Source organism: Myotis daubentonii, chromosome 8 (assembly GCF_963259705.1).
Source record: "Myotis daubentonii chromosome 8, mMyoDau2.1, whole genome shotgun sequence".
In the NCBI taxonomy this organism is placed as follows: domain Eukaryota; kingdom Metazoa; phylum Chordata; class Mammalia; order Chiroptera; family Vespertilionidae; genus Myotis; species Myotis daubentonii.
This window is the reverse complement of record NC_081847.1, coordinates 87,490,322-87,517,285: the sequence shown is the minus strand read 5'-3', so window position 1 is coordinate 87,517,285 and position 26,964 is coordinate 87,490,322. Positions and strand designations below refer to the sequence as shown.

The window sequence follows — 26,964 nt, the reverse complement described above, 5'->3', positions numbered from 1 at the left end:
AAACTCATAATTTCTCAAACATGCGAAACACATGTTCCCCAGGTAAGACCTTGCACTTCAAATGTCAGACCAGAGTGAATTCTTAAAGCTGAGTTATAAAGCTCTGGAAATGGAGTTTATAATGAAAATGTTGACAGGCTACGGGAGCCCTTCTAGTATGAGAAATTTAATATGTCACCGTGTTTTACAAGATTTTACTGGCATAGGAGAAAATTAAAACATTTACCACCCTTCACTTCACCAAATTGCTTGCCTCCTCCAGTGAATAATGCCATGTGGGGGGCTATTTCATTCATAAACATCCTTTTTATTGTCACTGGGCCAAACAGGCACATTCCCAGCTTCACACTCACCTTCCCTTCCCAATGCATGGCCATGATGATGCTGGCGGCATTACCTTGTAACCTTACTCACGTTTTTGAAAGACATGTTAAGTTGTACACGTTCTGGTGAAGAGAGGACTGAGATTACTTACATAGCTACACAAGCAACCTAAATAATGCTGGTCATTAAAATATTTTCTGAGAGCCTTTCAAAAAGCCTTTTTTTTTTTTCTGTTAAAGAGGAACACTCCTACTGTAGATATTTATACAAATTGGGGGGCGGGGGGGCAGAGACTTAGAAAAAAATAGGTGGTTATTGGAGGAAACATTTAAAATCTCTGGCAAAATAGGATGACCGCTTACATTTCTGAACAGAAGGAAGCAACAAGCATGAAATAGGGAGTAATTGTCTAAATATATTATAAATATTCAAGATTTATAATGAAAGCATAGCTGTTAATCCAAGTCAGATCATTAACATAACTCTCTTAACCTCAGTGACATTTTCTGTATCTTTAATGACCATTTACATTCATGATATGCTGAAGGTCAACTGGGGTAACTGGCCAATCTGTAGTTCACATGCCTTCCCAGAAAAAGAAGGAAGAGTCCCAAAGTTTGCTGGTCCGGAGAAAGCTCTTCAAAACCACAACAAACACTATTCAGACTTCTTCTGAGAATTAAAAGAATTATAGTCAAAAATAAAACCAAATCCCTGAATATTATCCAGATACTTTTAGCGCAGTTATTATTGATCCTTCAGGAAGGGGTGCTGATCCTACAGTGTTGGTGCTAAAAGCGTTAAGCAGGCACAGAGAAACTCACATGTTAGCACGGGGCCATCTGGATGTGGAAGACAGGACTCTGGATGGGAAAGAGGCCAGACAGTCACAGAGCCTGCAGGGCATGAAGACGTATGTCCCCACCCAGGTAAAGAGGGCTTATTCATGGGATGCTCTTTTCCTGTTTGCGTACAGGGTACCTAGCTCTGGCTTCTTCTTAACTTGTAGAATTCTGATACACTTTGACTGGGCAATTACATTGTTAGGCAGATGTCTTTAATGCTACCCTAATTCTCTTATTTTTCATTTATTGAGCTGTTTCTAAGTCTCAGGCCCTCTGCTAAGCATGACTTGATTATCTTCACCAAATGCTTTTTTTTGTTTCGCTTTTTTTTTTTTGTATTTTACTTTTTAATCCATAGGCTGCCTCCTGCACCCCCCCCCCCTACTGGGGATTGAGCCTGCAACCCAGACATGTGCCCTGAATGGGAATTAAACTGGTGACCTCTTGGTGCATGGGATGCCACTCAACCAACCGAGCCACACTGGCTGGGCCCAAATGCCATTTTGATAGTACACCGTATGTAACACCTGGGGAGACTTGGTTTGGACTTAAGGGTAACATCAACCCTGAGTCATTTCATGGAGTGACACCTGCTTCTTAGAAGCCTCCTTCCACAGAAAGCAGGAAACACACATATCAGTATAGGGAAATTCTAGAACGTAGATGTTTCCTTCTAGGCTTCTATATATAAGATTCTCTCAAGTGAGGCAAGCATGGTGGCTGTTTATTAACAATGTCAACTCCTTTCAGCCCAGCGGTGGGAGGGAGAGGGGGAGGCAGTAGGCACACAGTGTGGCCGGACCTGCCCTCAGTCTCCCAGCCACCAAGGGCTGCCCGAGGCTCAATAACCAGGGCTGGCTGAGGCCTGCATTGCTGGCTGTGGCAGCAGCAGAGGTGTGATGAGGGCATTGCCTTCCCTTGATTGCTGGGTTGCCAACTGCCCCTGAGGGCTCTCAGACTGTGAGAGGGGGCAGGCAGAGCTGAGGGACCCCCCCCCCCCTCCAGTGCATGAATTTTCATGCACCGGGCCTCTAGTTTCTTAATAAAAAACGAATAGACAAATCCCAGGTATGTGCAATGTGCATCTTTGTGCCGGGGGGCGGGCTGGGGGTGGGGGTTAAAGGGAAGATTAACTTTATCTGGAGCTACATCTTCCAAAGCCAGGCTCCTCCTGGGCTGATAGTCAATGAGAATAACTTTAGAGAAATAGCTACAATATTCACTCATGAAGTGCCCAATGCCCATGGGACCCAAAGGATGCCCCTGGAAGCAGTGGTTGGATCATACTAATTATGTTTTATGTCGTGTTTCTGTCTTCAGAGATGAATTCTCCTTGCAAGAGGGACCACAAAAATCCCATCCAATAAAATCAACCGTCACTGAAACTTAATGGCGAAGCTGTATCAGCTTTATTAATCTTCAACACACTTTCTTAACTAGACTCCTAGTTGGTGAAATCCTCCAGGTGAAATATCAGCAAATGAAACCTTGTGTGCAGCTTTTTTTAAGGGTGGTAAAGCTTCAGGGTTACAATAGAACCAATTTTTTTTTTTTGCAATTTTTAACAATGTGTATAATATAACAAGAAAAGTAAAGGGGTTACAAATCAAACAGTAGATTTTTATGACTGTGTTATTCTTCATCAGATTTAGGACCTAGAGGCTTAGAAAGTCATCTAAAGGAAAGGTGTGTGAGCATGTGTGTTTGCGTGTGTGCATGCTCTGTATTATGTCTAAATATCTGTGGCTGACCTAGGTTAGTGTATAGAGATAATGTAAATCCAATTGTTTGAAGATCATAATGGGAAATACGCAGACAATAGAATACAGATTCTCCTACACACACACACACACACACACACACACACACACCCCACCTCTGCCTAAATCTATCACACTATTTAGATGCAATTGCTCTGCCCTGAGCTCCCTAAATTCTGAGTTACACACACCACCCAACACTTCACCACTCTCCCAAAATGAGGGCCCTATTTTGGGTTCCTGGACCCAACTCACAAGTATGATAGAAGAGGACTCGACACCAGCACCACACCTCTGAACACTAACTGTGTGTCCTTACAATTCAACTCAATCCTAACAACCAGCAGATCCCACAGGGTAAGGGCTCAGTCCTACGGGACTGCCTCCCCCATCAAAACCCCAGCACTTCTGATCTACTGGTTCCCAGCTACTCCTTGAGTTTGATTAATTTGTTGGAGCGGATCACAGAACGCAGAGAAACATTTCACTTACTAGGTCACCGATTTATGACAAAACGATACAGCTCAGGAACAGCAGATGGAAGAGATGCAAAGAGCAAGGAATGCCCTTGGGTGCAGGCACAGTTCTCTCCCAGCGCCTCCACTGATTTATCGACGGGAAGCTCTCAGTATCCCCCCACCTTTTTTTTGGCTTTCTTTATGGAGGCTTCATTACAAAGACATGATTAATTATATTATTGAATACTGGTGATTGATTCTACCTCCTTCCCCTCTAACCTTAATGGAGGTCATGGGGGGCCTGAAAGTTCCTGCCCTTTAATCACATGGTCGTTTCCCCTGGCGACTAGCCCCCATTCTTCAACGGGTTCCAAAAGTCACCTAATTAACAATAAGACACCTTATCACTCTCAGCACTTAAGAAATGTCCAGGGTTTTAGGAGCTCCATACCTGAGATAGGATGAAAACCATATATGTATTTCTTATGATAAGTCATAATATTACAGCCCTGAAGCTCTATAACAGTGGTTCTCAACCTTGGCTGCACATTAGAGTCACCTGGGCATCTTTTTAAAATCCTGATTTCTGGGCCTTATCCTCCGGAAATTCTGTTTCTTTGTGCTGGGGAGGGGCCACAACATTAGTAACAAAGAAACAGAATTTCCGGAGGATGAGACCCAGAAATCAGGACTTTAAAAAGATTCCCAAGTGATTCTAATGTGCAGCCAAGGTTGAGAACCACTGCTCTATAAGGTTCAGTTAGAGCAGGTGTTCTCATATCTTCATAGCATTTAAAAACAAGCCCCAGTTAAGAATCTGTGATGGATTGTGGACACAAAAGGGCTGCTTCTAGTGGGATGGTTTGGGTGGTTTTTCAATGTGACTTTGTCCTCTAGGGCTACAGCATTAGGTTTGTCTTTTAATAGAAAGTCTCCAAAGAACTTTCATTTTATATATATATATATATATATATAAAAAATCAACACTAATAAAAGAGAAAAATGGTAATTGGCGTACGACGATACCCTTTTCATTGGCTAATCAGGGCTATATGCAAATTAACTGCCAACTAAGATTGGCAGTTAACTGCCAACTAAGATTGGCAGTTAACTGTCAAAAAGATGGCGGTTAATTTGCATATGTAGGCACAATGCAGGGAGGTGAAAGGGAAAGCAGGAAGAAGCCCCCTGCCACTGACAGTGATCAGAAACCCAGGGGGGAGCTAAGAGCTGGGGGGCAGGGCAAAGGCAGCCCTGGGGCCGCCTTTGCCCTGCCCCCCAGCCATGATCGGAGAATCAGGTGCCTTTTCCGCCCTGGCCAGTGATAGCAGGAAGTAGGGGTGGAGCCAGCGATGGAAGCTGGGCACGGTCGAAGCTGGCAGTCCCAGGTGCTAGGGGCCCCTTGCCTGGGCCTAAAGCGAAGCCCACGATCGCGGGGCCGCTGCAGCTGTGGGTCCCCGCTGCCCGGGCCGGATGCCTACGCCAGAGGCGTCAGGCCTGGGCAAGGGGCCAATCCTGCGATTGGAGGGTGATGGGGGTCAACGCCTGAGGGCTCCCAGTATGTGAGAGGGGGCTGGCTGGGCTGAGGGACACCCCCCCACACACACCCAGTGCACAAATTTCGTGCACAGGGCCCCTAGTATAATATAAATATATATATCCTATATAATAAAACCCTATATGCAAATCGACTGAACCGCAGAATGGCCGGTCACTATGACGCACACTGACCACTAGGGGGCAGATTCTCAACACAGGAGCTGCCCCCTGGTGGTCATGGGCTCCCATAGGGGGAGCACTGCTTAGCCAGAAGCCCTGAGCCAGGCTCACAGTTGGCGAGCACAGCGACGGTGGTGGAAGCCTCTCCCGCTTCCGTGGCAGTGCTAAGGATGTCCAACTGTCGGACATTCCCCTGAGGGCTCCCAGACTGCAAGAGGGCGCAGGCTGGGCTGGGGGACCTCTCTCCCCCCTAGTGCATGAGTGTATGAATGTCCTGCCTGCACTGGGCCTCTAGTGTGTGTGTGTGTGTGTGTGTGTGTGTGTGTGTGTGTGTGTGTGTGAGTGTGTGTGTGTGTGTATATATATATATATATATATATATATATATATATATATATATATATATATATATATATATCATTCTTAGTACACTGTGAAATGAGGCAATAGATTTGAGACCTACTGTGATTATTTATTTGGTATCCAAAACATTTTTCATTGTTGTTTTATGCTAAACTCATGCCTCAAGGTTCTTTCATACATACACATTCTAGACGTTCTACATCAAGAATATTTGGCTCCTTTGTGTATGTCAATGGATACCTATTCAGTAGGAATCAACTCTTATTTTAATTCGCACCTCTTCAGAATAATAGTATTAAAAAATAAGCCCAAATGGAGTCATTTGTGCTAAGCCCCAAGTCAACAAACCAACACAACCAACACTTTATACCTAAAGTAATTGCAGTGTCAACCTCTCCCAGGAATGTAACCTTTAGTCAGTGGAACGGAATTTCCTGGTCAGCACTAGTGAGGTCATCTACCTGATAAGGGCACCCTACCTCCTCCTAAGGGAGTAGGACATGGCCTGAAATAGTCCACTCCTTGCAGGTGGCTCCACCCTCTTTCTCTAAAATAAAAAAAACCTGCCATTTAGTACAGCTCCTTGTAGCTCCTTATTCTTTGCTAGATATGATGTTGATCCATTCTGAATCTTTGAATGAAGCACTAGATCCTCAGCTATATTTTGATTTTCAACAGTAGACATATTTAATTAGCCATTATGGGAGAAATGACCAATATATTACACTGCTTATTATCAAATATATAGATATCCATTATAAGTATAAAATTAGACTATTAAAAGATAATAACTTCTTAAAGGAAGATGAGTAAGTGTTTTCACTAATGGTATTCAGTACTTTCATCTATATATACTGATCCTGACAAAAAAAGTTTTATGATATAGAGACTATAGACATGAGATTTTCCATGATTTCTTCTTGTTATGGCAGAAATCAGGCCAGTGGGAAGCGACAAGCCAAAGCCATGCGGAGGTTCAGAAAAGGACTATTTATTCGCACCACTACTAGCTCAGCGGAGTCCCCTCTAGAGGCTGATGCTGAAAGTGCTGGGGCGTTGCCTTATATACTTCCCTAGGTTCTTTGTCTCCCACATGTGGCATACGTACACATTCTAGACATTCTTTCTAGGCTACATGCTAAGCTTCCAGGTATTTCCTGGGCTTTCCACACCCATTGCAGTTCGCTCTGAAGGCCTGTTGCCTAAGCTACAGAGGAGGGCTGGATTCTTTATCTGTGCCTAGCGGGAGGTCTCCAGACCAGACCTTGGGCAAGAGTGCCATGTGAGCACGCACACAGCCCTCCCTCTCCCCAGCATCTCACTGTCCATCTGCTAAGAAGCCAGCGAGATTACAGAAGCCAGGGGTGTATTTATGGTGGTGCAGACAAGAGCGAGGGTTTTATCTGCTCTCAGACTTGCCTTCTCATTCTAACTTACTTTCTAGAATATTCCCTAAACTTGCTTTATAGGAAAATTTTGTAGGTGACACATATATCTTAATTCAAAGTTCTTTAGGCAATATTAAACTTAAATAATAAATTTTAGCATAGACATAAAAAACATGACAGGAAAAATCAGTACCAGAGACGGGTTCATAAAAGTAAAAATGAATTATTAAATTTATTACCAGTCATAATTTCATCAGAGATTTATAATTATGTCACCTGATCTATCTACTTATCCTGATTTAAGTCTTTGTTAGCCTGACACTTGTAAAAAAAAATCAAGCTTTTGTATTCCAAAGGGATCTTCTAAAATTCAGGAGAGGTTTTGGTTACTCCATTGAAATGACAGTACCTGCAAAAATCACACTGTAGCTCCCTTAAGGGTTGAACAAAGAACAGTGCTCTTAAAATACTGATTTTTTTTAGAGTGAATAATTAGCTATTTCCATTGCCACATAAATTAGAATTCATAACAAAGAAAAGGAAATGAAAGGTTGAAAGATTTTTTAAAAAGTTATTTTGTTGATGTTTCTACTATAAAAAGCCCTGTCAAATGCTCCTTGCAATTTTTATAATGTAGATGATGTCTTTTCACTCTGCATTATTTTTAGGAATATATTTCTATGTTAATTTTACCGCAGAGTTAATTGACTTAGGAAGGGGGCAACTAAAGACCTACTTTTACAAATGCAGTTCTTTAACTTGAGGGTGTGGGAGTGTGCAAGTAAGTGGGCATTGGGGTAATATTAGTGATTATCCCAGTTTTATTTGACAATCAAATTAAACAAAAATTATAAGATTAAGACACATACACATTACTTATAACACCGCATTTCTTTCTCACACTTTCTCCCGTTTTAACTACAAAACAATAGGAACATTTAGCAAAGTGGAGATCATTAAGAATTATGGAGACAGAACCATTTGTATTAAATTGTTAAATAAAGAATTGTTAAATTCTTGCTTATTGTTTGAGAATAAATAATATCCCTATCTGTTTAAAATGAAAAGCTCTCCTCTGTAACAGAACCTTCCCAAAACAGAAACCTGAGAATATTCAAGGGCCTGGGATACATTTTCCAAACTGCTTCACTGGGTGAACTTGACCTTCTAGGCAAGATTCTCATATTTGTTCTTGTAGAGAAAAGGAATATGAACATTTTTCCTGCTGTTTCCTTTACACTGTATAACATTTGAGTGACCCGCGGCAGTGTAGTTTATTCTCCCTTCGCTTAATACAAGCTTGTTTTTCTGTTTCCTTTTAAGTAAAAACGTAAAGGTCAGGTTATCATTTCACAAAATGCTCCATTCTACTGAGGCGATTCCAGCTTCTCTCACCATAGTGTGCTTTCACTAATTATGTCATAACTCACTTAAATGGGAGGCACTCTGGAAGGGAATACACTGAAACACCTCCTCAAGTAACTAATTATTTTTTTAAAACACAAGAGAATTTTAATTATAATGCCTGTGTTATTTAAAAGCAGAATGCGTCAATTTGCATCTTGAAACATCTACTAGTATTGTAATAGGGAAGAAAAAAAATACACTACTGAATAAAATAGCAACTCAAGTAAAGGCAATTTAGTTGGCCTTTTCTCTTCTTGATTTTCAAGAAATAAATGAAAAAATGCAAACTTGGCCTTTATTATAAAAACACAAATATAAAAGAAAATCAAAATCTTGCCTTAGAAAGACCATGAAGAGGATCAGAATTTGTTACCCCAAAATGTGCCACAGTGGCCAGTGCATTATTTTGAGCTGAAGGCAAACAAGAAAGAAGTTTACTTCTTCCTTAACCTTAACCACTTGAAAGAATTTTGATAGGGCTTGTGGCCCAGAAAGAGAGCTATTATCAGAGATAACTTTTTATCTGAATGACCTATCTGTTTGGCAGGGCAGACATCCAATTACCAAACTTCTGCTCTTCTTATCATCTTGCGAATTACTCTCCTCACCTTTGAAGCCTCAGATCCTTATCTGATTCATTAGCATAAAAGGCAAACAAGTCTCAATTGCCTGGCTATCCTGGGGTTTCAAATTTTTAGGGGGCTTCCTTACATATGAAATTAAGTTCATTTTTTCCCGTTAATCTGTATTATGTCAATTTAATTATTAGATCAGCCAAAGAACCTAGAAGAATGAAAAAAAAAATTTCCTTCCCAACACCTATTTATAAGCTTATTTTAATAAGAGGTGATCTTTTCATGGGACTAAATAAATAAATAAAACCAATTATTATTATTTTTAAATTATTATTATGTTTATTTCCCCTTAGTTTATATTTCAGAGAGTTCAATTGATTAAAAATAGAAGACTGTGTGGGAAACTATTCAGTGTCCTTAAATCGAGTCCTTAGAGTGAGAAGCAAAATGATAAGGGATTAAGAACATGCCAGAGTTAGAGGACTTGCGTTCAGGTCTCCGCCTATAGAATGTCATTACATACCTTCTTTCAGTTTGTTCTGTCAGTTTGGATACCTATATCACAGATTTTTTTTTTAACATTATGAGATAATGCATGCAACGGTACTGTGCAAAGAGGAAATTGCTATTGAAAGGGCGAGGGCTATGCCCTCCATCTTACCCCGGATCCTCCATGTTGGGGCAGCCGCCATGTGCTCAGGAAAGTACCTTCTTCCCGGAAGCCGGGATTTCTTTAAACTAACCAATGACATCAAGGGACATGCGTGCCATAGAGATGACCACATCCTGTGTAACAAGACCCGACTTGCACCTGGCCAATCAGCGGAGCCCACTGTCAGCTCCCCTCCCCTCACTCCACCCCCTATTAAAGCCCTGATTTTCTCACGGGTGGCACTCTGCTTCCGGTCCCTGCGTAGGCCAGGAGGCAGGGTCGAGTTAGCTAGCTCAATAAAGGACCCTCTGCTTTTGCATCGGACTGGCTAGTTCCCTGGTGTGGTTTCCTTGGGGATCTTGAAATCTGGGCATAACAGCTATAAAAAATCAAATCATTGGCTTTAATATTCCAGATTTAAATGCTTACAAATTAACACAAGAAGAACCTACCTAGAAAAGGAAAAAAAAAAAATAGGCCCTACAATGTGTCCTGCAGTCAGTTTTGCTTCACCTGAGGAAGGAGGGGATGCACCCACTCCACCCCCAAGAGTGTGAAGACAAGCAGATGAGTGTGAAGACAAGCAGATGCAGCACTTAGGCTCCCACTGCCGTTCTCATCGCCCTGCCGGGAAGTCGGCAGGCAAGTATCAGTGTGGATACATGGGCGTGCTGAATGGTGAATGAGTGGTGATAAAAATGAATGAGATGGTACTTTTGAAAGGCCTAAAAAGGGCTAATTCCAATGAAACCCTGATATTTGGGGGGCTAGCAATCTGGATCTGTGCCAGCAAGCTCAGTGTACATTCTTGATAACCTATAATTAAGTCATTGCCTCTTCCCCAGAAACTGGTCTTGCAGAACCTGTTACTGAAATGCTCACATTTCACAGAGGCCATAAACTGGGAACAGCGCACAGCCCTGGAGGGGGGTGGGGGTTATTAGTGCTGTCGCCATACCATCAGATATGGCCTGGAGACCCCCAACACCTGGGGCCTTCTTGCACACCCTGTGAAAAGGACCGGAAGCATAATCCATATTTGAGGGACAAAGACCCCAGAAAGATATAAAAGAGAAGTCCTCTGCATGTTACTTTACTCAGATTTGGGAAGTTATTCTGCTGAGTCTGCCGGTGTATTAAACAGTGTAACTCCTTTTCTCTAAAAGCGTTGCTTGATTTTTCTCTGGTCTGCAACACTTCCATGATTATTCAGAGGAGCTCTGAACTGATCTGGTTTTCTTACACACTGGCATTGCTTTTTTTTTTTTTTTGTCCTGGAGGAGAGAGGGTTATGTTACATTCCTAGTCTAGACCAACTAATTCCCATGACCTCAGCTTTCATAAATCATTCAGTTGAAAGGCATTAAGGAGTCCAGTTGAGAATATTTCTCAGCATTTTTTTCTGAAATGATAGCACTTGCTTGATCTAGAACTCTTGGTCTGACCAGTGCAAATTATATTGGCTCCATTATAATAGGTCAACTTGTGAAAAATAAATCTTTCAGTCAAATAAATGTTGGTACTGCTTGCCAACACACTGCATAGATTCTATTTGGAGAACTGAAGTCAGGCTTGCCAGTTGTCTTCACAGATTACAAAGGCAGATATCTGAGGCAACGTGACAATATTTGTGGTTCATGATTTGTAGTCTATATGTTTTCCTCCGAAGAAACGTTCCACACCATCACATGAAAATATTAAAAGTTGTCATTTCCAGATAAGTGTAATAACACAATAATAACTATTATTATGTCTGTTTGTACTACTGTTGTCATTGCTTGACAATCTAATCTGCTAAATTTTACAGCCTGGATATTATTTAAAAACCACCACAGCCTCAGGAGGTAAGTTATTATTATATCTGTTTTACATAAGAGAATCCAGAGGCTGAGAGAGTTGGAAGTATCTGGAGGAGGGAAGCTATGCTTGGCTAGGTGCAAGCTCATGTTGATATTGTGAATTAGGAATTAATAGAAATTGGCACATGCCTTTTTGAAAGTAGCATATAAATATTCTAGTACAGACCATCTTCCAATTCTGGAGACCTCAATAGTTCATTAATTTGTAGACTACTGAGATATAAATTAAAGTATTCCAACTCAGTCCATGGAGATTTTGTTTAGAGGTGCACAAACAGGTAAAGTTAATTTCATCAAGTTCATTCAAAAAGAAGAAGCCCTAGCCAATTTGGCTCAGTGGATAGAGCATCGACCTGCGGACTGAAGGGTTCCAGGTTTGATTCCAGTCAAGGGCATATGCCCAGGTTGTGGGCTCAATCCCAGTGTGGGGCATTCAGAAGGCAGCCGATCAATGATTCCTAGTCATCATTAATGTTTCAATCTCTCTCTCCCTCTCCTTTCCTCTCTGAAATCAATAAAAATATATTTTAAAAAAACATGGAAAAGTAGAGGAGGAGGGGAGTGAGGGGGATGAAGATGACATTGATAAAATACTCTCATTTATGGCATATAATCCCAAACCACATGTCTTCACCGGTAGGACAGTCTGAACAACTACTAAACATTCCCGATGCCTTGCTAGGTGGACAGAGCAGAAGAAGCTTTATAAAGTCCCACCCTGCCTCTCTCCTCAAGCTGTTCTCAGTCTAGAGGGCTAAACAGAGGCATCCTGGCAGAGAAATGCTGTACTATCTTAGATAAGAGCTAACTGGATACAAATAAAAGTCCCAAGTTCCAGCCAGGACTGGCCAAGTTGCTTTCACGTGAGATTTAATAGTCCCAGCATTCCTGATTGATAGAACTCAGTTACCAGGAATACCAACAGTCCATAGCCTGTTACCACCAAGATAGTTAACAAGATGTTGGATGGGGTGGAAGCCCTTCCTTTTTCTTTCCTACTCTCCCTCCCTCTTGAGCCAAGTGTTCACTCTGGTTTAAAGAGCACTTTGTGGGTCCTTAGGAAATACGATGAATGGTGCATGGCAAGATCATCGCATACAATGTGCTGATTGATTACGAACAAATTTCATTTGCCACATTTCTTTTTATCAAAAGACACTTGGAGAGAGCAAAATGGAAGACGGGCATTATATTAAATAGGGTCTACATTGCACCTGAAGGTACAGAACAGGTGTCATTTTTTTTTTGCTCCCCCCCTCCTCCCACACACACACCTTTTAGTGGTGACTGGTTTACTGACTGCTAATGCTTTAAAAATGAGATTAAATCAAGCCCATGGTCTTTATTATGAGGAAGATATATGCCCCTTGTGCATTCCAGCAGTTTGGCAATTTTAAGCTCGGCAGACATAACATTGATGTATGCTGTATTGCCAAACAGCACGGTAAGTGTCTAAAACACCGGGAACAGTCTTATTGCCTTGAAATGATACAATCTAATATTAGATTGTAACTCAGTGACTGAACCTGCCAGCCTATCCTTGTATAGAATATGAAAGCCGAAGCCACTTTATTTTAATATCTCACAGGGAAGAAATTGTTCTTCATTTCAGCATTGAAACAGAGAACATGTTAAAAGTAAATCTAGATTGCACAAAAATGGAAACCACAACATATCAGGCCCTTTTCATCAACAGCCCAGACGCATCAGCCTTTTGGAATAGGGCATCGAAATGCCAGTCCAATTCATTCAACGTGGAGGGTCCCCTTAGCACTGTGAGTGACTGCTGGGTGGGATCTGAGAGTCCCGGGATTCCCAAATGAGAGAAAAGCAGATGCACCCTTCCCACTGCGTTTGGAAAACTCTGGGAAGAAAGCAGCTTTTCTCTCATTCTCAGCACTGCTGGACTTGTTCCTTTTAATCAACCATAATTCACAGAGACTCTCTCAGGCTCCCCCTCACTTTCTGCTCACCGATCACATTTCAGACATCGATCCCTCAAAGGTCCCAGGTGGCTGATAGCCTTAGTTACCATGGTCAGGATGCCACCTGTGTCTCCTGCGTAAAGAGGACGTTATGCACCCATGCTTCAGCCTGCCCCTGTTATAGCAGGTGGGGTATCACTAGGTAGGTTGACCTGGAATAAGGGGTTCTCAGGCATGGGACCTTCTTAGTGCTAAATCCAGGTCAGTTCAGGTTAAATCAGGATGGTTAGCTACTATGTCCCTCGGTGAGGACCCTGCCCACCAGATCACCTTCACCCAAGTGCAATCTGGTTTACTAGTAACTGAATATGAAAGAGAGTTCTTTATGGGGAAAGGAAGCCACCAAAGAGTGGCATGAAGCTGGATTTATGGACTGATTGTATTCTATGAAATCTAGATTCTTATACCTGAAAAAAATCACCGCCTTCAGATTTCAACTTCATCACACCTTCACTAGGAGAGCATGGGGAAGGCCTGTTCCTGCCTGACTGCCCTAGTCCATGTTACTGCTGAAAATGAGTCCTCATTCTCATAAGTCTTCCAGGTTATAGACTAAATGGGACCTGCGAAAGGAAACCCACAGAAAATGACCAAATAACAGCTTATTGGTTTAATTTTTTACCGATAACTAAAGATTAAGTTTAAAAGTGGCCCTTCAAACCTGTGTATCCATTTGAAGACCTAAATTTATTTCAGTTAAGATTAATTTGCCTGGCTATATACCTCACATAATTTTTTTTAACCAAAGCTTAATTTTTAGCCAAATCTTTAGAGAAGTGAGTAAAATTTTTTCTTTTTTCCTGTAGGTCTAACACAGCAAAGGCCAAAAGAAATAATTATGAGCTGCCATCTAACCAAAATAAGAGGGACAGAAATACCAATATCCATAGATTCCAGAACATTCAGTTTGGGGTTTTGTTTGTTTGTTTTTCAGGGTCTACACCACTTTAAAATATCTAGAATAAAATTAAAAAAAAAATACCGTTCATCTAATCACAGTTATTGAGTCAACACATTACCAAGCATTAAGGTATTTGGAAGCACTAATGAAAGTTTTTATATTTGGAAATCTATATGTTGTAGGTGAAGCCATCATCATTAAAATAAAATTCTGAAGGAAACACAACAACAAAACAGAAAATCTGCAAAATTTAAGCAGTAGTGAGGCCATAAAACATAATTAATTGGAAAATTATTCTTCTAATATTTTTATATTAGTAAAATGTCCTCTGGTACACATAAATAGTAAATCAATTTGAGCCTGGAATTGTTTTGGGAAAAACAACAAAGAAAGCTACATTGATTGTAGAGATCCTTCTACTGCTTCCCGAATTAATTTATATTAAAAAAAAGAAAAGAAAAAGGCAAGGCCATGCGGGAATAAGTACATGCTTTCACATTTTTTCCTTTCTCTTAAAAATATACACCGTTTCTGCCAAGATTGTTTTATTATCTCAGCAATAAGGAATGAGAAGAGATGGAGGAAGAGGAGGGGGAGAAGGAAGAATCCATTACCTGCGACTGCGACTTTTGCTGTCCGGCTGGTGATGGACCCCGCGTCGCCTACGGAGGCCTCGCATTGGTAAAGGCCCTCGTCTGGCTTATGGTGCCTGGAGTGCAGGACGTTTTGTATCAACAGAGACCCGTTGGGAAGTTGCTGCTTCCTTTCGTCCACCCCCAAGGCCAGGGGGATGCCATCTTTCTTCCACTTGATGACCGGGACTCCTCGGTCGGACTCCGCGGAGCAGTTCAGGAGGACATTTCCTCCCCGCATGGTGATGGCATCCGAAGGTTCCGACAGGAAGCGCAGGGACGTGAAAGCCTTGATCTGGAAACCTGGAGCAGGAAGACCAGGGGAAGAAGTTCATTTACGCAAAGAGATTTCCCGTTTACATGCCCAGCCTTTTTTGTTGCTGTCGTTAATCATCACCCACGGGTATTTCCCCATTGATTTTTAGAAAGAGTGGAAGGGAGGGGGAGAGACAGAGAAACATCAATGTGAGAGAGACACATGGATTGCTTGCCTCCCGCATGCGCCCCAACCAGCGCCAGGGACTGAGCCTGCAGCCCAGGTAGGTACCCTTGACCAGGAATTGAACCTGGGACCCTTCAGTCCCTGGGCCGATGTTCTGTCCACTAAGTCAAACTGGCTAGGGTTTCTCTGCTTTTTCTTTCCAAAACTCTTTGAAAAATGTCCCTGAATAAGTTAAACTTAAAATCAAGGATTTGGTATTAAAGAAGCAAAAAAAGTACACAATTAAAGTAACCATAATTAATGAAAGAATTGGCCCAAAGTGTAATAACATGAAAAGTTAAGAATTAATACTAATCTAGGCCTGGGCTTCATCACATATCAGTCAGTACTTGAAAATTTAGGCAGAATAAACTAAAATTTTCCAAATGAATCTAGATATTTTAAAGTAGTAATGGATAGTAGTACAGTAGCTTAGATTTGGGATACTATTCCTATCTCTTCATTCTGATTATGGTATCCATTCGTTTAAAAAATCTACTCAGACAGGGTGTTTTATTTATAACAACAACAAAAAGACTCTGAACAGAGTGGGGGATGTCATTTAGAACAAAGCTCAGGTGGGTTTTAAAACAGGTAAGTAATCCCACCTGCAGAAACAAGTCAATAAAGCTACTGCCTAAATCACAAGTCCCTGATGTGTCCTAATTTCTAGCCAAATGTTGCTCAAAGCAGGAAAATCTAAGCGAAGATTCTAGGTGGAATCCCCCCATAAACAGAAGTGAGCACAAGAAATCAACAGGAGGAAGAGAAAGTCATGTAAGAAGCCTGAGGGGGTAGAACAAGTATAATTAAAGAATATTCTTTTCGGGCTGCCAGCATGGCGTTTGGCAGAATGCTTGTTTGGCGAATCACAGACTTTGAGGGTGTTTCAAGGGGGTCACTCGGCTCACCCTTTGCTCAGACATGCGTATACCTAAGTCCTTCCAGTTAAATTACTTTCCATTTCATTTTTAACCATGTCTGGAGGCAGGGGATTCTGCAGTGCCCCTTGGTAGCTTGTCTTCAATATTTAATCATTCTTAGACTCTAACTGAATTTTCTTGATTCTATTTAATCCCATTTCCCCCCTGAATCACTTAGTGTGAAAATGCAGAGGAGCTAGACATTTCTTTGTAAGAGCTCTTTATACGTTTGAAGAGGCATTTCATTTTATTTAAAAAATACCCACTAAAATATATTTTAGTCTTTTTTTTTTTTTCAGAATAACAATCCAACTTCACCAGTTTTCATAATTTTTCTATGATGGGAACAATTTTTTGTCGTGCTTTGTATAAGCTTTTTATTTTTCTATCATTTAAGACAGGCGTCTAAACTGCTTGTGATCAACACTCCCACACGGGATTGACCCACGCTAGTTCCATTGGACAGAAGTACTCCTTGCTTTGTATACCGCACTTTCCAGTGAAGATAAGTCTGAACAGCTTCTCACTGTTTCTCCATGGCATGCTCTTGCCCACCAAACTTTCCTAAACCGTATATCTGAGGGCTGTTATTGTACTCTTTCTGTTGAGCCTTTCCCAACGAACTGCATCATTCATCCCCATACGCTCATTGCATCCAACGAGGCCATTCACCCAAAGAAAGCAGCTGGAACTTTGGTCAAATTAACATCAATTGTAAAATAACAGTGAACATGTAAGTCTACCATCAACGATATTGGTAAATATCCCGAAAGATACAGCCTGGCTCCCTCACTGGCCGATAAGCTCCTCCTCCCCACAGACCCTGATAGTGTAGCTCACCCAGGTATTACCGTCCATTCTAGTGAAAAGTAGGAAAATAGGAGACAGAGTGTTTAGCGCTTGGTCCTGTATGCATTACTTAGAGATCTGTGATCCAAATAGACCTTCTAAGTCCTCATAACATCAGTTCCTTCATCTATAAAATCAGGCCCCTGAAGTGTAAATTCAGGATCCAGTGTGGAAACTTGGCAGAACCAGGCTCGGTTGAAGGTATCCATCAAATGAACCCAGCTCTAAGTTGACTGAGATGCAGGCTGAGTTTGCTGTGAATGCCTCCCCCATGTCCACATGCTATCCCCTTAATGAGAAGAGAAACAAGGTAGTAAATGCCTAGCTTGAGATACACCAAGGACAGGAAAACAGAAAGAAGTTCTAGTGTCATTGAATGTCAAGGCATTTTACTAGAGCAATACCTGCAACTTCTGTACAAGTAGCCTCCATAAGGTAGAAGTAAATTTCGAATTCAAGACCAGGCAAATTGAAAAGCATTTACTACTCTTCTGTTCTTCCTGGGGACTATATCTTTAACAACGAGCTCATGTTGAACACCTTATTTATGTCAGAGAACACGGCATACATTTAACACAGCTGTTTATGACAGCATGGTAACGAGCATCTGTGCCCATTATCACAAATAAAAACTCCACTCCATCTGAAACAAGGAGGCTATGACAGTTTTCAGTGCTATGAGCACATAATTTAGGCAAGTTAAGTAAAGATTAACTTTTCTTCAATACAATTACCCTTGCAGTTGGCTGGTAGTATGAGCTGTGCACTCCTTACAACAATTACATCTTGAAAATACGGCTCTGGAATAAAGATACCTCGCTGCTTTGAGTGACAAGCATCACTTACTTAGTTCTTAGAAAAGATGGACCCAAACAAATAGAATGTGTTGGGGAATAACAGATATTCCTCCAATTGTTCCCTTTTCAAAGAGTCCGCCCATGTTAGACACAAGCTGTCTCCACTCCTCGCTGAGGTATTTCCAAAATATCCCACTATTGATGGGGAAAGTGAGACATTTTTGGGGGGCTAGCAATCTGAATCAGTGCCAGTAACCTAATGCACATTCTTTTTTTTTTAATATTTTTTTAATTGATTTCAGAGAGGAAAGGAGAGAGAGAGATAGAAACATCCATGATAAGAGAGAACCATGGATCGGTTGCCTCCTGCATGCCATGCCCCCTTACTGGGGATTGAGCCCACAACCCGGGCATGTGCCCTGACCAGGAATCGAACCTGTGACCCCCTGGTTCATAGGTCGATGCTCAACCACTGAGCCACACCAGCCGGGCGAATGCACATTCTTGTTAGTCTATAGTCTAGTCACTGCCCCTTTTTTAATTATCTGGTCCTGCAGGTCCTGTTTACCTAAGTACTACTGCCATTTTAGAGAGGCCATAAACCATGAACCATACACAACCCCCAGACGGGGTTATCAGCACTGGCGCCAGGCCAGGCCTGAAGGTGTGGTCTCACAACCCCCATCCCATCACACAGGGCTTTTTGCAAAGCCCATGAGAGGTCCGGAAGTCTGATCCATATTTGGGGGACAAAGAAACCAAAGGGTATAAAGGGAAAGCTTCCTCCATATTGGCTTGCTCAGGATTTGGAGAAAAAGAATTTCCCCTGAGTCACTGTATTGGTACATGTGAAACATCTGAAAATAAATGGGTTTTTCCTGTGTCTCCAAGTACTCCTGTGTGTTCTTCTGTCGCCTGGTAAATTCTATAACACTAAAACATTACACTGACTTCAATTTAGAGTTTTCCTTGGAGGCATTTTGCCTATCAGTATACATATCTTAATATGAAATGATTTTATCAAATTGTTTCATCCAAGACCCAATCTGAAATCAACTACACTAATTTAATGTACGAACAGAGAAAGAGATGATAAAAGTGAAGATGACAAAGAAGTAAAGCTTGTAGACCAAAAAGCTGTGGCTAGAATTTGGGCATTAGTAAGGTTGATGAGGGTAGAGATCTCTTGGGAAGTGGGTGAAAAAAACAATTTGGAAAGCAATAGAAGAATGCTTTAGAAAGGTCAAAATGGAGCTACTTTACAATTTTATAGAGGATTTGACATTAGAATGACAATGGTGAGAATTTCATCCAGAAGAAGCCTTCGGGAGAAGTTTTGGTTTTGCTCTGTTTTGGTTTTATTTTTAAGATGCCAGTGGTCATTCTGTTGAACCCTCAAATAGGAACATTTCCCAGCCTTGCTTCATAAAAGAAAGGAAAAGTGTCCAATTATGATATGACACTTTATTATCTTGTTTTCCAGACTGACACAGATTTTAAAAAGATTCCTTTTCTTTGAGCCTGCTGTAAAATGACATAGGTAGTATATTCAGGGCAATATATGCAAGAGTACCAAAATCCTATCCACTAAGAAACCTGCATAACTGAGTCTGACACCAGAGTCCATGATTAGAATGAGTGAGTCTCCAATGCCCTCACCCTCTAATCATTGTCTTGGGAAGATTTCTAAATCTTCAGTATTTAGGCACACAGTCATATATGCATTTGACTAATTGGTATCTTTTCTTAATCTGTGTCAATCTGAAAAAAATAAAAATAAAGTGTCATATCCTAATAGGACACTTCATTTTTTTCTTCTTCTTTTTTGAAAGACAGCAGTTTAAAGGCAAGTACCACCTTACTAAAACCTTCACTCTTTCCTGAATGAAGATGCAGAGAAGGGCCTACTCTTGTAGGGTGACCCAAAGAAGAAATACTAACATGTGTTTGCTTTCGTGTTGTCGGACATAAGCATCGGAGATAACATTGCCAGGGATAGTCCAAGTTTATATTAATTACCCAGAGACAGAAAATATATTTAATGTATTTTAGAAACTCACCAAAATGATCAAACAACTGTTAGAAATATTTCGGCAAGCTTAATTCCCTTTGTGCTTGCTCTCCCCTTATGGTTCTCTTGTTAATTTCAAAGACCTTCCAGTCGGAGAGGCAGACTACCTTAGATGGTTTTTTTAAGGTCTGACATTTTATCTACAATATCAAACATTGTTAAAAATTGTGAGAAACAATGCCCCACGGAGTCAGAAATTCCTTCCCAAGTCTAAAATGTAAAAGCTTTTGGTTAAAGCAATAAAAGCTAAAACTGAAATTTACGAAAAGTAACATGAAAGTAAAAAGGAAGTTCCTGCAAAGATTTTAAGATGAAAAAATGTCATACGAATCCCCACCGAACGTGCTAGGCATAATTTTCTCTTTCAAATTACACAAACTTTCACTTGGCGCTGCTGGGAGATTTTGATGATTCCCAAGTCTTGTGAACAACCCAGGAAACTGCCATCATTATCTCTTCTTAGAAATAGAGGCTACTGTATCTGCTTATCTTGTGATAAAATAAAGAGATCTCCACTGAAGGAAATTTAAATTATTCTATGGATGATGGCATAGCATTCATTTTCAATTCACCGAACATCAATCACACGTGCCTTGTAACGCTGGACTTCTGCCTCAGCAAAAGCCAATAATGCTTGTGAGGCTTTGCAATGAAGTGGGATTTTAAAAAACACAAAACACAAAAACATGAATGAAGAGAACTCCTAACTAGACGCCAACCTCGCAGGGTTTAGGACATCAGAATACAAATTCTGAAACAGTCATTTTCAAACGATAGTCCCCCGATGCGCAAAGCAACATTACCTGGGAATTGGTTAGGAAGGCACGGCCTCAGGGCCCACCTCAGACCAGCAACTCTGGAGGTGGGGTCCCACAAAATTAATTAGCTTTAATTAATTAATGAAGTAATTAGCCTTCCAGGGGAGTCTGGCATTCACTGAAGCTTGAGAAGAGCTGTTCCAAAACATCTGGTGGCCTAAACCAGATCATGAGGATCCTTGTGTTCTTCAGACTACCTCGTTCTCACTTTCCAGATTTGGGGAATTTGTGAAAGATGGCTCAGTTCCCGCTCTTAGTAGGGAGATGAAGTTTGGTGTGGACGCAAAAAGGGCCAGATGCTGACTCAGGGTAGGCCTGTGTAGCCGCCTTGCAAACTCAAGAGACCTAAAGTAACCACAAAGAATGGTCTAAAATTAAAAACCTTTCATTAAAAAGCAGTTTGTGGTGGATAGTCGTGTCCTAGGCCAGTATCCTCCTGGACAAAGATCAACCTGGATCTTTAATGAGGATCCTGCCTTTTTGCACTAAGATAGCAGGTCATTGAAATGTCAGGGTAACTTGTAACCTCCCTTTTGCCAGACCCCTTCGGGTACAACCAAATGCCTTCATTGTTATTGTTATCATGTTAATTGTTGACTGTTGTGTACCCACCTAAGTAAAAGAAGGCTGTGTCTTTCATTTTACTTTTTATCCAATACAAGAGGTCCCCCCCACTTTTGCTTTCTCCCGCCTCCCTAATCTATCACCAATGGATTTCATGTGACCCACTTATGTCTCCTCCTTTGATGGTAATGTATAAAACAAGGTGAAAACTGCCATCTCCGGAGCAGTCTCCCCATTCACTGAGGTTCTTGCTTCCTGGCAATTGTGGGCAGTTTGGCTCAATAAACTCACAAAAATTCTTTACCGGTTTGAATGCTTTTATGTTAACAATGAAGATGATCTGGGAAGGTAACTAGTGGAACACCATTTCTATATATATATTATTGTAATTTTTTATATATTCTCTGAGAGGCAGAAGTGTAGAAAAGGCCAAGAAAGTGGGCTGTTGTTGACAATACCTCATTTTTCCTCTACTGTAACCAGCACTCTGCTTGGACTCCCAAATAGTTGCCCTTTAAACAAAATTAAAATGCCACAGTCTACTGGACATTTAGGAAACTCCCAGGAATATTCTTGGTTCCTCACACAAGGAGCTATCAAAAGATTTCTTTTGATCAACTACAATAGCCACAGTCCTCTCCCAAAAGAAGTTTTAGTAAATATAGTGCTTTTATTTTTCTAAGATTTTTAATTGATTTTTAGAGAGAGAGAAACATTGATGTGAGAGTGGAACACTGATCTGCTGCCTCCTACACGCTCCCTACCGGGATTGAGCCAGCAACCCAGGGCATGTGCCCTGACAGGAGTCAAACCAACAACCTTTCAGTGCTCTGGTGGACACCCAAGCAACTGAGCCACACCCACCAGGCCAGGGTTTTTTTTGGTGTTTTTTTTAATATAATATTCTTTCTCAGGTTGCATTTCCCCCATTACACTTTAGCTCTGTGGTCCATTGTAGCCTCTTAAAATACTGGCACTTGAGACACTCATTCTGCTGACTTGCCCTTCAGTGCAGTTTGGGCTTTAGGTGGGGTGGATAAAACCATAATAGCACTTCATGTGCTTCATCTTAAAGTAAGACTTGAACTTCAGCCAGACCAGAGCGAGAAAGTGTAGCTCACCAAAGCACCAGAACCAATAACACTGGGACTTCTGTGAAGTATCAGAGTGTGTGTGTGTGTTTCTACTTTGATAAGAGACATAGTAAAAATAGTTGTCAGAAGGTGTGGTCATCTCTTTCAAACACTGTGTGCATTCCAGCTCTTGCTAGAGATGAACATATTTTAAAGCTGTTTCACTTTAAGATGAGTTTTTATTACTAACAAGTGGAAATCAAAAAATGAATTAGGTTTTGTGGAATTTCTTCCTGAATTTAAATGATGCAAGGAAGACTTTCCAGAAAGAAATATAGTTTTGTTTTACTATGGGGATTTATTAAGAATCATTAAAATGTAGGGAAGATTTGGATGAAAATTTTTAAATGTTCAAGTTCCTCTCCCGTTACAGTTGCCAGATTTATTAAATAAAAATTAAGGACATCAGTTATATGTTAATTTCAGATAAACAACAAATAAAGTTTTAATACAATTATGTCCTACATAGTTGCATGAAATAAATATTGCGTAGGACATACTTGGACTAAAACATGATTTGGTGTTTACCAGAAACTCACATTTTACTGGGCATTCCGTGTTTCACATGGCAACCTGATGCCACAGGAAATGGCTTCCTTCCTTCAGATCCTGGCAAAAGTAAGCATATAGTTTATGAGTTCATACTACTCCATTCAGCTCTCACAGAGAAGAGTGAGCTCTTGGGAAGTTTCCCTGATTGAATCAGGAAAAGTGATTTTAGTGTCAGGACACGTGCTGACCTGGACCAACACCACCAAATATCCACAGGTGCCGAACCCGGTAAGTTCTCGACAAAGCGATTCTTCTTTTTCTGTTCCCTTTACAAGACAGGGAGCTGACTTCAGAAATAGAAATACCATCTGCGGAGTTCAAAAAGCAACTGCCCCCGCAGAAATCTTAGTGCGGCTCTCCAGAGGCTCCCCATCAGACATTCTGAACACCCTGTTGTTCAGAGGAGATCTGATGTTTTTATAGGGCAAGAAATGTGTGCCCCAGGCAACTGCCTGAGTGTCCTCTGGCTAAATCCAATGGAGAAGAAAATGATAAGGGCCAAGTTAGAATGGGGGAATAGCTTCCACACCCCTTTGTAGCTCTAGGAGCTACACCTGTAACTACAGCTTGGTGTTGCTGTGTGAAACCGGACAGATTGTAATGAGATTGTTTTTCAGCTCAACAGGTAACAAAGGCAGCCTGACATCTAGATGATCACTTCCCAGGCTTCGTGCAAAATTAACACTTAAAAGAGAAACTCCGAAGTGCTGCTTAATCTGCCCTGGGTTTGAGCCTGCCCCTACTCTCATTTTGGTAAAATGTAAGCTGGTTTTCTCCTCCCTCTGTTTTTCAGCATCGGTCTCAACCCAGGGGGATACATGCCTTGTTGTAAGTGCACAGCTGTGCACTGGGGCACTGAGAAAGGTTACCCAGAATATTTTTTAAAAGTATCATCTGAAGAATACCCAGTGCGCAGGACTATCTCCACCGGGATGGCAGTGAAGAGTGGACAAGCATTGGAGATGCTGTTAATTGTGAAGAGACCAATTGACTTACTTTCAAAACCAGATTATTAATTGATACCCATTGCTAAAGTAAGCATATAGTATAGCCAAATAAGAAAATATGGACATAAAACCAAATATCATAATAATTGCTCATAATCTTGTTCATCTGGTGACAGCCACGAGAGAGAGAGAGAAAGAGAGAGAGAGAGAGAGAGAGAGAGAGAGAGAGAGAGAGAGAGAATTCCTTCCCTTGCTCTCTTTCTCTTATTATAAAGATTAATCCCATCAATGGGTCCTGCTCCCTTGACCCCATCTAAACCCAATTACCTTTCAAAGGTTCTACCTCCGAACACACACCTTAATTAGATGCTTTGACTTATAAATTTTGAGGGAACACAAACATTTAGTCCATAACAGACATAGACCACAAGTACCTAGGGGACTCTGTAGGGAGACTGAAGAGTAAGTCCTAAGGTCCTGAGTGAGAAACGTGACTGACCTTTTCCAGGAGCTGCAGGAAGGCCCGCATGGCTGGGTTAGACTGAGGGAGAGGGGGAGCTCAAGGAGATAAGGCCCAGAGATTATAGGGAGGTTGTAGGTGTAGGCAAGCAACTTTGTTTGAACTCTGAGGAAGATGGAAACCTATTGGGAAGCTTTGCTCATGTGAGTGAAAAGGTGCAACTTACGATTTAAAAGAGTAGTTCTCAATAAGAATGGATTTTGACCCCTGGGAGACATTTGGCATTGTCTGGAGACATTTTTGCAGGTCACAATTGGGAACAAGGGTTCTGACATCTACTGGGAAGAGGCAAGGCTGCTGCACATCCTCAGACAGAATTATCCAGAACAGAACATCAATAGTGCTGAGGTTGGGGACCCCTATTTTAAAAGAACCACTCTGGCTGCTGTGCTGGGAAGAGGGGTCATTAGAAGGAGGGAAACCAGTCAGGAGGCTGGTTCCACAGTCTAAGTGAGAGATGATACAGCTTGGACAGAAACACTGCAGTAAAAGTGGTGAGAAATGGTCAGATTCAGGATCCACGTTAAAGACAGAGCCAATGGGGTGGCTGAGAAATTAGATGTGGGTTGTTCAAAAAAGAAAAGAGTTCCAGGTGATTTCAAGTAGATCAATAGAGCAATTTATGTAATTTATATGCAAAAGGGGTCACACTCATGCCAAAGAAAGCTTTCAGCATGAGGGGTCAGGAGACTTGAGTTCTTTGTCTAATGTGTCCCTCTCTGACCCTGTGAGCGTGGGCCACGCCTCTTGGGATCATGTACTCATCAATGAAACAAGGAGCTGGGTAGACAACTTCTAGGAGTCTGCAGCTCGAATATCATAGAGGTCTCTATTAACTTTTCTACTTATGGAACTACCCTCAATTTAGGAGGAAATTTGTTCTATGAAGAGATTTGCTATAATCACCTGTGATCAGTTTATCACGAACTTACACGAGACCACAAAGAGGTGTAGTTACCGAAGGTGCCCAGAGACCAAGAACCCGCCTCATTCTCCATGAAACAGACAGTCTAATCTTTTTTCTTGAAGATAAAAGACTGCAGAGGTCACTCTGGCAGCAAAGCACCAGCTGCTTATTATGATTCATGAGAAATGAAGTACTCATCCTGTGGAAACTGCTGTTACAAATATGAAGGATTAATTCCATAAAGGTCTGACAGGTCCAGGGAAAGCCTTAGATATTCAGCAAATTTCATGGCTGATATTGTGGTATCGAGTCTGATGGGGGGACCCATACTGATAAAACATCTGTGTTACCAGAGTCCAATTTTCTCAAAATGGAGGGCAAACAGTGCTTTTCATTAAAATGCTGCCATTCATTTTGTCGTGATATTTACTGTATCTTGTCCCAGCAGCAAGGTGATATTTCCCTACTTAGTCCATGCGTGACATCGAGAAGGAAAACTCACAATGATAAGAGAAATATCAACTTTGAATTGAGAGCCAGTGAGCTTTCAACTGTTCAGGAAGTTGGAATTTATTAAGGGAGCCTCACAAACAACCTGTCTTATTCAATGGTGATTTAGGTTCAAGGGGATATGGCTTGGAGAGCAAGGATGACGTCTCTTTAGAGGGTCAGAGCATAACGGGACTTCTTAACTCAGTATTTGCAACATATGCACAGTCTATGTTAATGTCAGGGTGAAGGTACTATTTATGTAACTCTCACCCAGAGGAAACCAGAAGATAAAGAAAGATGTGTGCTTCTCATTCAAAAAGTGCTTAGCGCATGCATGAGTTGGTTGTTTCAATTTCTAGGCATAATTCTACTTAGACCTTCCCTGGAATCCAGTGGTTATCACCTTGGACCCACCATAGTAGCGGGAGGGAGCCAATGCTGAGAGCCCTTTGTGCCCACACAGTGGTTCAGAGTGGAAGATAGTGGGCCAAGGAGTAACCCTACTATGTCTGTATTTCCAAGAGTGTATTATTCAAATAAATAAAACCATGTTGACACCTGACTATCTGAATGGAACCTTGAGAGTTCTCTAGACTGAATATTTCTTAAAGTATATTTTTATTGAAATCAGAGAGGAAGGGAAAGGGAGAGAGAGATAGAAACATCAATGATGAGCCCTAGCTGGTTTGGCTCAGTGGATAGAGCATGGGCCTGCAAACTGAAAGGTCCCAGGTTCGATTCTGGTCAAGGGCACATGCCCGGGTTGTGGGCTCGATCCCCAGTGAGGGACTTGCAGGAGGCAGCCAATCTATGATTCTCTCTCATCATGGATGTTTCTACCTCTCTCTCCCTCTTCATTCCTCTCTGAAATAAATAAAAATATATTTAAAAAATAAAAAAGAAAGAAACATCCATGATGAGAGAGAGAATCATGGATCGGCTGCTTCCTGCAGGACCTCTACTGGGGATGGAGCCCACAACCCGGGCATGTGCCCTTGACTGGAATCGAACCTGGGACCCTTCAGTCCACAGGTCGATGCTC

The 26,964-nt window shown here is 41.4% G+C and overlaps 1 protein-coding gene across 1 annotated transcript in view; it reads right to left on the bottom strand.

Moving 5' to 3' along the window:
• The window catches only part of DCC (DCC netrin 1 receptor), a 576,336-nt gene extending 558,735 nt beyond the window's left edge, over nucleotides 1-17,601 (bottom strand). The window contains exons 1-2 of the mRNA XM_059704942.1: nucleotides 17,526-17,601; nucleotides 14,851-15,171 (exon numbers count right to left, since the gene is read on the bottom strand). Coding sequence (XP_059560925.1) covers nucleotides 14,851-15,171; nucleotides 17,526-17,601 — 397 coding nt within the window. The remainder of the gene's footprint in view (nucleotides 1-14,850; nucleotides 15,172-17,525) is intronic.
• Nucleotides 17,602-26,964: the final 9,363 nt, after the last annotated feature.